We start from the raw sequence: 11,680 nt of genomic DNA, 5'->3' as shown, positions 1-11,680 counted from the left end.
CCTCCTCTCCACCCAGAGTTCCAACGGCTGTGTAACACCAATGAGGAAGGAATTTGAACAGGGGTTGGGGGAGCAGGGAGCGGCACACCTGTGATGATCTTAGCTGGGCTGAGGCTGGGGCAGGGTGGGGGTAGTGTGTGTATGCCATGATTAATTGAGCATGGTGGCTGTGCAGGAGAAGAGAGGAGAGGCCCCTCACTCACCTATTTCACACACCTGCACCTACCACACCTGTTGGAGCACAGCTCTGCCTACCTCACTCTGCCTCTGCGCGCGCACACACACACACGGCGGCGGGTTTGCTTAATRCCATCCCCTCTCCCTAGTCTACCCTGTTGCCTAAACAACACATTAGGATCTTGAGGCGTAGATGTGCAGACAGCCTGGTAATGTTGATATAATTCCTGTAGCTTTGGATAATTCACTGAAGATTATCTTGTATTTTAAAGCAGTCTATTTATCTATGGCATTCAACCAGCTTMTGAACGAAMCCCAAACTGGTGTTGTGATGGACAGATCCCCTGTTGTAGAGTGGTTGTGTTGAGCAGTGTCCTCATCTTAATAGAAGATTTGGTTTGAGGACATGATGCCAACAGAGAGGAAGGGAGGAGAGGTAGAAGCAGAGGTCTATTGAGTCTGAACTCAGATACAGTGGTAGAGGAATGAAGGACTGGGGGCTTATCTGTGTTTTCATGTTGCAGATTTGGGTTTGGGGAAGCACCTAATCAGTTGGTCTCCTGTTGCTTTAACCCTGCCCTCTGGTTAACCCTACCCTACCCTCTGGTTGGCTGTCTCACAGCAACCCTGCCCTCTGGTTGGCTTTCTCACAGCAACCCTGCCCTCTGGTTGGCTGTTTTACAGCAACCTTGCTCTCTGGTTGGCTGTCTCACAGCAACCTTGCCCCCTGGTTGGTTGTCTCACAGCAACCCTGCCCTCTGGTTGGCTCACAGCACCCTGCAGATAGCAGGGAGCCAAGTCAAGGCTGAGTGACTTACAAAGACAGAAAACACACACACACACACACACAACACACACCACAAAAGCCCCACCCAATCACACACACCACACACACACACACACAACACACACAACAACACACACACACACACACACACACACACAACACCACACACACCACACAACACACACCACACCACACACACACACACACACACACACACACACACACACACACACAGAGTATTACAAACATTCAATGTAAGCAAAGTATAGCAAACATACCATACCTTGGAAAATACACTTTCAGTATTCCCCACACAAATGCCAACACATGGTCACTGCCACACAGTACTGCTACCATGCAACAGCAACATGTTCACAATGCCCAACACCATGTTCACCAAATGCCCAACACATTGTTCACAAATGCCCAACACATGTTCACAATGCCAACCCACATGTTCACAATGTGCCCAACACAATGTTCACAATGTGCCCAACACATTTCATCAACACATGCAATCAAACACATGTTCAACAAGTGCCCAACACATGTTTCACAATGCCCAACACACTGTTCACAATGCCCAACTACATGTCACCAATAGCCCAACACATGTTCACAATGCCCAACACATGTTCACAATGCCCAACACATGTTCACAATGCTCAACACATGTTCACTAGTAAGAACAAGTACATTACAGCTCATCAGATTACATCACTGTTGGATTTAGTGCCATTAGATGCTTTGCAGTGGTGCTGTTGATTAGGGTTAGAAGCAGCAACAAAAACAACTGGAGATACTGTACCTGGTGGTGCCTGTTCTATCTCAGTGTCTTAAACGGGAGTTCAGGGCTGCTAATGAAAATGCATGAGCTCTCCTGTCTGTGTGAGATGGGTGAAGACAGAGAGAGTGCACGGCACTCAAACACACATCCGTCACACGCCGCAGTCCCGCTACGGCAGTAATGCAGCCCAGAGTGGAAGCAGCCAGTGAATCAAGCCCCCATCCACRGCCGCACCACCGCACCACCAGACCCATCTCCCTCCAGCCCCATGGATCACCCAGCCATGACTGCCTGCTCCCTGCCTGGCCTACCTCCTGGTTCTCTGCACCCTGTGAGTCTCTGCTTCAACTAGCCCTGTGCTCCAGCTATATAATAGTGCATGGAGATATTGCATACCTATAAACATAAACAAGCAAAGATGTATGCATACAGAACCTAGTTTATATGCAAAAGTGCATTGCTATATTTCAGTCAGTATAATTGGAAGACAGCCAACAACAGTTATTTTGTATAATTAATCAAACAAACTCTAATTGAAAGATTTAGAAGTAACAATCCATTGTATGCCAATTGTCTGTTAGATAGATCTTCCTCATAGCAGTTGTGATGCTCCAGGTCCTTGTAGAATGTAGAGGCAAAGTATCTTTACTAGCCTGTAGTGTCTCACTGTGTGGCTGGCTGGCTGGCTGGCTGGCAGGCAGGCAGGCAGGCAGGCAGGCAGGCAGGCAGGCAGGCAGGTCTCTCCACAGGGTTGTGTAACGGCAGCCATGATGACAGCCAGGGAGAGGATTCATGTAATGGGTCCTAGCGAGGCAAGGCAAGACTGTTTTTGTTGTGGCAGTGTAAGCTGCAGCYCAGGGCACAGTTCAAATGTCACAGTGATTCCTGCTGATTGGACCAACAGTTAATCGCAGCCCTGAACGTTTGAACTCTGTGATTCCACTAGCTGGATTATGATGATGATGATGATGAATAATGTGCAGAGCTGCTCAGAGACATTCGTCTTTTACAGGCCCTCAGTCAGTAACAGACACACAGTGGCTGAGTGGTGGCCGTAGTGTGTTGGTGAGGTTGCTGACTTTGGTAGCTGATTGCTACTACTGTGTTTAGGAGTATTGTCCAGAGGAGCTTGAGTGAGTTCCCAGTCCACTTACACCCTGTRCCTCAGCCCAATGTAAGACACTATGCCTCCAACGGTATTTTCAATCAGAAATACTGTTACAATGTTTTTTCAATTGACTGCCACAGCCCCAAATAAAAAAGTCAACATTAGCTGTTCATTATATATGTATTCTTCACATGGTTGGGGCTGCGAGAATTTTCAGATATCAAAATGGGGTCGTGGGCCAATAAAGGGAACCCCTGCCTTACCCCTCCCCAGGCTGGATGAAGTGTCCCACAGAACAGTGCTTTGATGAATGTCGTCCAGGCTCCGTATATGTTCTAGATTACAAAACACGAACAGTACCAGTGTACCAGCCTAAAGGCCATCTGATTAAGTTGCACTCCCCAACTTATAGTCTATCATGGTAGAGGCCTGTGGTCCGTGGCTGTAGCAGGTCTCATTGCCTACATTCAGACCAGGCCAGAGGCCAGTTGTGAGGTCATTATGCCATGCTGGACTAGGTGTTGAGTGAAGTCATTGACATGTAGCCGCGGCCTGGCAGATTGCTGTGTGTGTTTAGTACAGGTCAGGTGAAGGCAGATTGCTGTGTGTGTTTAGTACAGGTCAGGTGAAGGCAGATTGCTGTGTGTGTTTTAGTACAGGTCGGGCCCCCAGACACACCTCCAATTATCCACTCATCTCTCAACACTGTGTCACAGCCACCTGAACTCTGCTCTCTCCCCTCCTTCCCTCTCCTCTCCTCCTCTCCCCTCCTCCATTCCCACTCCCAGCTCCTTCCCTCCCTTCTCCCTCTTCACCTCCTCCTCCCTACCATCTCCCCTCGCCCCTCCTTCCATCCCCTCCTCCCCTCTCCCCTCCTCCTCCCCTCTCTCCCCTCTACCCCTCCTCCCTCATTTCTAAACGAATGAACACCTATTTATTTCTCCCTATTCGATTTGTCAAGCCTGCTCTGCTCTGCTCAGCAATTGCAATAACAGGTAGAAGAATAAAGAGATTTCAATGCTTGAGGGAGATTCAATCCGGTGTCATTCATTTCAATTGCTCTCCCTCCAGTAAGTAGGGGCTGTTTAGAGTAGCACAGTGAGGAATTGGCTAAACAAATATTCAGTCCACCTGCTACTGCACACAACACACACACAACACACACCACACACACACACCACACACACACACACACACACACACACACAACACACACACACAACCACACACACACACACCACACACAACACCACACACACACACACACACAACACACACACATAGCAAAATCACAAATTCACAGCTTTAGTCACACGTCTGCAGATGTATTTTCAAAATTTCAGACATGAACATTCAGATTAAAGTGAACCCAGACAGAACATGTTCAGAATGTTAGTTTCAGAAGGAGGAGCCCATAATGCAACACAACAGCATTGGAGTGTATGAAGTGTGTAATGTTACTGGTGAATGGCCGTGCAGAGCAGAGGCATGCAGTCAAATGACCAGGCACAGGGCCACTCTGAAGACTTGCATGAGGAGAGGGAGGACCAGCACTGGGAGGAGGGTACATGCTTGAGTGGGCCTCACATTGGAAATCATTTCATCTGCATCACACAGTTCAGTGTCCCGCCAGCACCCTGACACCCCGCAGAGAACAAGGGCAGATTCCTCACACTAATTAGCCAGAACAGGGATGGAGAGAAGGAGAGAAGGAGAGAGAGAGAGAGAGGAGGAGAGAACCACCCTCATCAATACACTTCCAGTCAGCCACCCTCTTTCTTTCTTCCCACTCTCTCATTTATTCCCTCGTTTCAAGTCAGCACTCTCAGCTCTGCTTTGACAGGCCGTCTCCTAGAGGAAGAGACAGCAACACCCTGTTGATGGTAACTGAGGAGAGACTGTGGAACAGGAAAGAAGGGAACGAGACATGGATGATTTTGGGAGAGCGAGGCAGAGAGAAGGAAAGGGAAGAGAGAGAGCGAGGCAAGAGAGAAAGGGAAGAGAGGAGAAGGAAGAGAGAGAGCGAGGAGTAGCTACATGAAATGCAGGGTATGTGAATCAGCCCGGCCCATTGCTGTAGAATCTGATATTCTCTTTCCCACACGCATCTATGTATACACTCTAACTGCAGGGGGAGAAGGACAAATACACAGATACAAAGTCAATAAGACACTGCTGCCCAAAATACTAAGTCAGAGTGCAGTGCAGTCTGATCATTGTTACAGGCAGAGAGAGCATGTTTACTGCGGTGGAAGGTTTGGGGCAGCTCCTGGAATTACCCTGACAGTCTAGTTGTGTGCTTTCGGTGATTAGATCCTAACAATTACGGGCTCAAGCAGAGTGCAGAGCACGAGTGGAGAACAGGGCCCAGCGTGTGTCTCTTGAACAGGCCCAGCGTGTGTCTTTGAACAGGGCCCAGCGTGTGTCTCTTGAACAGGCCCAGCTTCTGTCTCTGGCTGCCTTCCCTCTTCCTGCCTGCCTGACCTGCCTACCTCTCTTCCTGCCTGCCTCTCTTCTCTTCCCCCCTGCCTACCTTTACTTTTTGCCTGCCTACTCTCATTCCTGCCTGCCTACTTCTCATCCTGTTAGGCCTACTTCTCTTCCTGCCTGCCTACTTCTCTTCCTGCCTGTCTACTTCTCTTCCTGCCTCTACTCCTTCCTGCCTGCCTGACTTACTTCTCTTCCTGCCTGGCTTACTTCTCTTCCTGCCTGCCTACTTCTCTTCCTGCCTGCCTACTTCTCTTCTGCCTGCCTACTTCTCTCCTGCCTGCTACTTCTCTTCCTGCCTGCTTACTTCTCTTCCTGCCTGCCCTACTTCTCTTCCTGCCTGCCTACTTCTCTTTCTGCCTGCCTACTTCTTTCCTGCCTGCCTACTTCCTTCCTGCCTGCCTATTCTCTTCTTGCCTGCTACTTCTCTTTCCTGCCTCTACTTCTCTTCCTGCCTGACTACTACTCTTCCTGCCTGCCTACTTCTCTTCCTGCCTGCTCGACTACTTCTCTTCCTGCCTGCTTACTTCTCTTCCTGCCTGCCTACTTCTCTTCCTGCCTGCCATTTCCTTCCTGCTGCCTGACTACTACTCTTTCCTGCCTGCCTACTTCTCTTCCTGCCAGCCTGACTACTTCTCTTCCTGCCTGCCCGACTACTTCTCTTCCTGCCTGCTGACTACTACTCTTCCTGCCTGCCTACTTCTCTTCCTGCCTGCCTACTTCTCTTCCTGCCTGCCTACTTCTCTTCCTGCCTGCCCGACTACTTCTCTTCCTGCCTGCCTACTCTCTTTCCTGCCTGCTCCTACTTCTCTTCCTGCCTGCACTCTCTCCTTGCCTTCTCTTCCTGCCTGCCCGACTACTTCTCTTCATGCCTGCCCGACTACTTATCTTCCTGCCTGCCTACTTCTCTCCTGCCTGCCTACTCTCTTCCTGCCGCCTGACTACTTCTCTTCCTGCCTGCCCGACTACTTATCTTCCTGCCTGCCTACTTCTCTTCCTGCCTGCCTGACTACTTCTCTTCCTGCCTGCCTGACTACTACTCTTCCTGCCTGACTACTTCTCTTCCTGCCTGACTACTTCTCTTCCTTCCTGCCTGGACTACTTCTTCTCTTTCCTGCCTGCCTGACTACTTCTCTTCCTGCCTCCTACTTCTCTTCTGCCTGCCTGACTACTTCTCTTCCTGCCTGCCTGACTACTTCTCATCCTGCCTGACTACTACTCTTCCTGCCTGACTACTTCTCTTCCTTCCTGCCTGACTACTTCTCTTCCTGCCTGCCTGACTACTTCTCTTCCTGCCTGCCTACCTCTCTTCCTGCCTGCCTGACTACCTCTCTTCCTGCCTGCCTACTTTTCTCCTGCCTGCCTACTCTCTTCCTGACTTCCTACCTTTTTCTTCTTGCCTGCCTACCTTGCTTTCTGCCTGCTTACTTCTCTTCCTGCCTGCCTACCTTTCTTCCTGCCTGCCTGCCTCCCTGCCTTCGCTGCAGTTGATGGAGATGGAATCTGCTTTGCACCTGTGAGCTCACTGGCAGCGAGTCAGCTCTCTTTCTCTCTCTTCCTCTCTCTCTTTATGTSTCTCTCTCTCTCTGTTTATACTGCTGCAGTAAAAGGATGTGGTCGCATTCCTGTCTGCAGGGGTTTGTTCATTAGAACCTCTGGGATAGGCCAGATTCCAGAGGAGATAACAGGTTGCTGTGTTCTTTGAGATGAGCTGCTGTGTTATGTATGGATGTCTCCTAGAGATGAGCTGTGTCAGGTAGAGCCAGGACGATACCTGTATCACGATACTCGTTAGTATCGTGGCAAGGAAACAAACCACGAAGTGGATTTAACTTTTTAGGAAAACAACCCTAATGTTGGGAACAAACATCATTATGTTCTCGTCCAGAGTCACATGTAATATCTTCCAAGCTATAGCACGGAATATTTTACATACAMCAGGTTTTTAAAGGACCAAAGAGATTGGTCTGCTTTATGTTTTKATTTTTACCATGGAAAAAAATATTGCGATACTGGTATCTTCAAAGCCCTAGTGTCTGGGTGACTGTGTTAGGGCCAGTGTGGTGTGACGCCATTGACAGCTCCCCTTAAGAAGATGAATCTGGGTAGCGGAGGGGGCTGAGGGGGCCATGTGCAGGGTGACTCGGCAGGTCAGCACGGAGGCGTGAGGCAGCCAGTAACATCATCCCATCGCCACCTCTAGTTTCCCCCCACCACCCGCTCACATCCCCCTCTGATGACATGACAGATATGGCCCTGTCACCCTACACACCAGYGACAGGACACTGGCGGGACAGAGAGGGAAAAATAATGAAGGAGGTACAGGGAGAGTAGGGACAGATGGACAGAGTAGACAACCAAGAATAGACAATCAATATTTAATAAATACTATATTTTTTTACTGTAAATAATTTTATATTCATTCACTTTCAGCTAACATCTCATGCAGAATGGATGCCTCATTCTAAATGTGTCACACATCTTCAGTCCTAACCCCGTAGCTGATGTAGTCTCGGCCAGGGTTTCTATCTGGTGGTTTATGGAGCTTCAGTGACTGGAACACCGGAAGGCTTGGGTCCGAGGTTGCCCTTGGATACATGTGATCTGCACGCGCTCCTGTCTGTTGGCAGAATAACTGATGTCTCTTTGGGGAGCCCTTCCTACCTACCCTGGAGGAGACTGGTGTGGCTATTGATTGGGTTGGTGGGCTGGGGATTTCTCCTGGGAGCTAATAAAAATAATTACAACAAGATGATCAAAGGCCCAACCTTCTGGTCTACATATGAATAAATATGTGCTAAAGATAATAGAAAGAGACCTGCTTCTTGTGTGGTCACTGTGTGGGGTAGATATGCTGCTGATGTAASCTGCTGAGGGGAGAACGGCTCTTAATGGCTGGAATGGAGTCAATGGAATGGCATGGAAACCATGTGTTTGACGTGTTGATACCATTTCATTAACTCCGTTCCAGCCATTACTACATATGAGCCCGTCCTCCCTAATTAAGGTGGCAGCGGCCACCTGTGGCTGATATAGCCTGCTCTTTCCTCAGCAGTGAGAGAGGAGAAGGAGATAGAGAGATATGCTCACGCACACATGCAGTTAACCTCTACAAGATCGATTAGCATGAGGTTGTAAGTAACAAGAACATTTCGCAGGATATAGACATATCTGATATTGGCYGAAAGCTTAAATTCTTGTTAATCTAACTGCACTGTCCAATTTACAGTAGCTATTACAGTGAAATAATACCATGCTATTGTTTGAGGAGAGTGCACAGTTTTGAACATGAAAAGTTATTAATAAGCCAATTAGGCACGTTTGGGCCGTCTTGATACATTTTTTAAAAACAGAAATGCAATGGTTCTTTGGATCAGTCTAAAACTTTGCACATACACTGCTGTCATCTAGTGGCCAAAATCTAAATTGTGCCTGGGCTGGAATAATAAATTATGGCCTTTATCTTGCATTTCAAAGATGATGGTACAAAAAAAATACCAAAAAGTTTTTTTTTTCTTTGTATTATATTTTACCAGATCTAATGTGTTATATTCTCCTACATTACTTTTACATTTCCACAAATTTCAAAGTGTGCCTTTCAAATGGTGCCAGAAATATGCATATCCTTGCTTCAGGTCCTGAGCTACAGGCAGTTAGGTTGGGTATGTAATTAGGCGAAATTGAAAAAAAGGGTCCGATCCGATCCTTAAGAGGTTTTAAAAGGTGTTTATAGTCAGGCTTTGGCCAAACAGCGATACATTCTGGCTCCAAAAGGAAAATGTAAAAACTCCTCATAACAAATGGAGGTGTGTTGGAGGTTTTTATGTGTCAATGTGTTTTCTGGGATTTTTTAATGATTCGGTTTATGACTTCGTGGCAGTCAATATATGTTTTGCTAACACATCTATGGTGAAGAAAGGCCCTGCTAGATCTGAGCCACAGGATTAAGACAAAGAGAGCAGATGCATTTAGACCACTGCAACAACGTCTGAGAAATGTTTCCAATCTTGGTCAAACCCCTGCAGTAAAAAGACAAAAGAGGAGGCAGTGGTGCAGTCACCCCTCATATCCTCCCCTCTTTCTCTCTCTCCTCTGCTTGTTTGTTTGCTGCCTGGTCTGTGCTTTAGTTGAGGAGTGGATGACTGGCTGCTCGGCCCAGCGCACCACGGCGCGCTGCTGGTGAAAAGTAATGGCGGTGTTATTGCAGAGCAGGGGAAGACAGGTATTTGATTGGAACATGTGCCCTGAGACCCTGTGAAGTGCACTCGCCTCAGCTCAGAGAGCACTTGATTGCACAGCACCAATGATCACATTAAGAGGGCAACAGAAAGCCCATTTACTGTAAAAGGAGTGAGAAGGGGGAACCAATAGGAAGCAGCAAATTGACTTTTCTCTCGTGAGTCGGAGGCTGGTGAGCTGTATGGCCTGGTGGCTGATGGGAAGATGCATTAGCCTTTCACTTTATCCTCTCTGTCTCTGATCTAGCTGGGGCTGGGGCATTGCACAGGAGGGGGGAGCAAGGGGACTGTGTGCTGGGGGACACCACTGTGTGTGTGTGTGTGTGTGTGTGTGTGTGTGTGTGTGTGTGTGTGTGTTCATTGCAGTTACTCAGCTGTTTCATATGGCTTCATTTCACAGGTGTTAAATCTTTTGTAATTTTACCATTCAACCGTTTCATTTACATGTACACGGATGGATTCATTGCGGTATTTTCAGTTTTACTACTGTATGAATATATATTAGCATAGCCATCCTCTGCTGGACAGGAAGGTCAGTCTGACCAGTCACATTTGCCACTCTCTCCTTCCATCTACACAGCTCTGGTTTGCCTGGCAGGGAAAGGACAATAGTGGATGCATCTGCTGTGTAAATGTCCACAGGATACAGGAGAGTAGACAGAGACTTAAGGTTTAACTGATTAGAAGGTACTAGATTGGAAAATAAATTAGATAAAAATAAATCAGACTGATATAAATCTAATCGAGTCTCCACAGTTTTGGCGTTGCGCCTGGGCGTTGGTTTGGGTGTAGAGCTACTGTGGGCCCAGTGYATTGTGGGGGAAGCAGATGCTCCAATGAGATAGGAATGAATGTGTTGTTGGCCCTCCATGTGGGGGAGAGTCTCCAAGTCCTTAGCTCAACCTGCCATTTCTATATGTCATCATGTAAATCAGTACTTCATTCATTAACTCACTTAGCACCACAGTACTAACATGAACCCGTACACTCTAACACCATCAGAGACACTGGCTGCAGGGCCAGACTGAGTTGGTGTTTACCTTCCCTAACACTGCTAATGGAGGAAGAGGTGGGAAAAGCCAGGGAAAGAGAAGCAGGGGAGAGGAGTTTCATTACTGAATAGAAAAAGCTAAATGGCTGGCCACATGGATTTTCTCGTTTCACAACCCTTAGCAGATGTATAGGGGAGCAGCTACACAAAGCCATGGAGATTAGATCAATGGAAGATGGACACCATGAGCTGATTGTGCTTCCCCACCCCCTCCCTTACAAGCCCCTGTCTGTGGCCCCACTTAGGCCCTGGACACCAGGCCTGATCGCTAATCAATGACAGTGAAATGGAGGGAATTAGCCCAAATTAGGTMGAGAGAGGAACAGACAATGCCCTGTTCTGGGGTCAATGCACCACTGTCTGATCTGCCTGACCCATGCTAAGAGGAACACACACCACACACTCAGTTTTTGAAGTGTTTTGTTGCTGACTGTAGGTTTCTCCCCCAGTGTGCCTTGACAGTTGACCAGGCTGGGGTACAGTGTGTCCTTGTAACAGTGGACCAGCTGGGGTACAGTGTGTCCTTGTAACAGTGGACCAGGCTGGGGTACAGTGTGTCCTTGTAACAGTGGACCAGGCTGGGGTACAGCGTTGTCCTTTTAGCAGTGGACCAGGCTGGGGTACAGTGTGTCTTTTAGCAGTGGACCAGGCTGGGTACAGTGTGTCCCCTCCCCAAGGTATTACAGGTACGAGGTGGGACACCCAGCTGAACAAAAACTACACATCTACTACGCTGTTGTGACTACTGTGTTTCTGAGTCCCATTCTGCATACACCATGACAAAGGTAGCAGCAGGAAGCACAAAGGGCTTTGGCGGTAACACTGCTCCTCATACAGTAACTCAGCCACTCACACCTTCCCTACTGCCCAGGAAGCACAAAGGGCTGTTGGAACGGTACACTGCTCCTCTAACAGGAACTCAGCCACTCACACCTTCACTACTGCCCCAGGGAAGACACAGCCTTGTACAAACACACACCTGGCACTGCAGTCTTAATGCCTTTCGCCATCCTTTTTCCTGCTCCAAGACTAATTAAGCAGTGTA

At 48.2% G+C, this 11,680-nt stretch overlaps 1 protein-coding gene across 2 annotated transcripts in view; it reads left to right on the top strand.

The window, feature by feature from the left end:
- LOC112081387 (uncharacterized) overlaps nucleotides 1–11,680 on the top strand; it is a 34,876-nt gene that overhangs the window by 14,555 nt on the left and 8,641 nt on the right. The window contains exon 1 of one of the 2 annotated variants that reach the window (XM_024147864.2): nucleotides 1,574–2,082. The exons of the other annotated variant lie outside the window; for it this stretch is intronic. Coding sequence (XP_024003632.2) covers nucleotides 2,020–2,082 — 63 coding nt within the window. The 5' untranslated portion in view covers nucleotides 1,574–2,019. Of the gene's footprint in view, nucleotides 1–1,573; nucleotides 2,083–11,680 lie in introns of those variants that run through there. 2 annotated transcript variants of the gene reach the window in all.

The sequence above is a fragment of the Salvelinus sp. IW2-2015 genome, linkage group LG22, assembly GCF_002910315.2.
Source record: "Salvelinus sp. IW2-2015 linkage group LG22, ASM291031v2, whole genome shotgun sequence".
Taxonomy (NCBI): domain Eukaryota; kingdom Metazoa; phylum Chordata; class Actinopteri; order Salmoniformes; family Salmonidae; genus Salvelinus; species Salvelinus sp. IW2-2015.
This window is presented reverse-complemented; position numbering and strand designations above follow the sequence as displayed.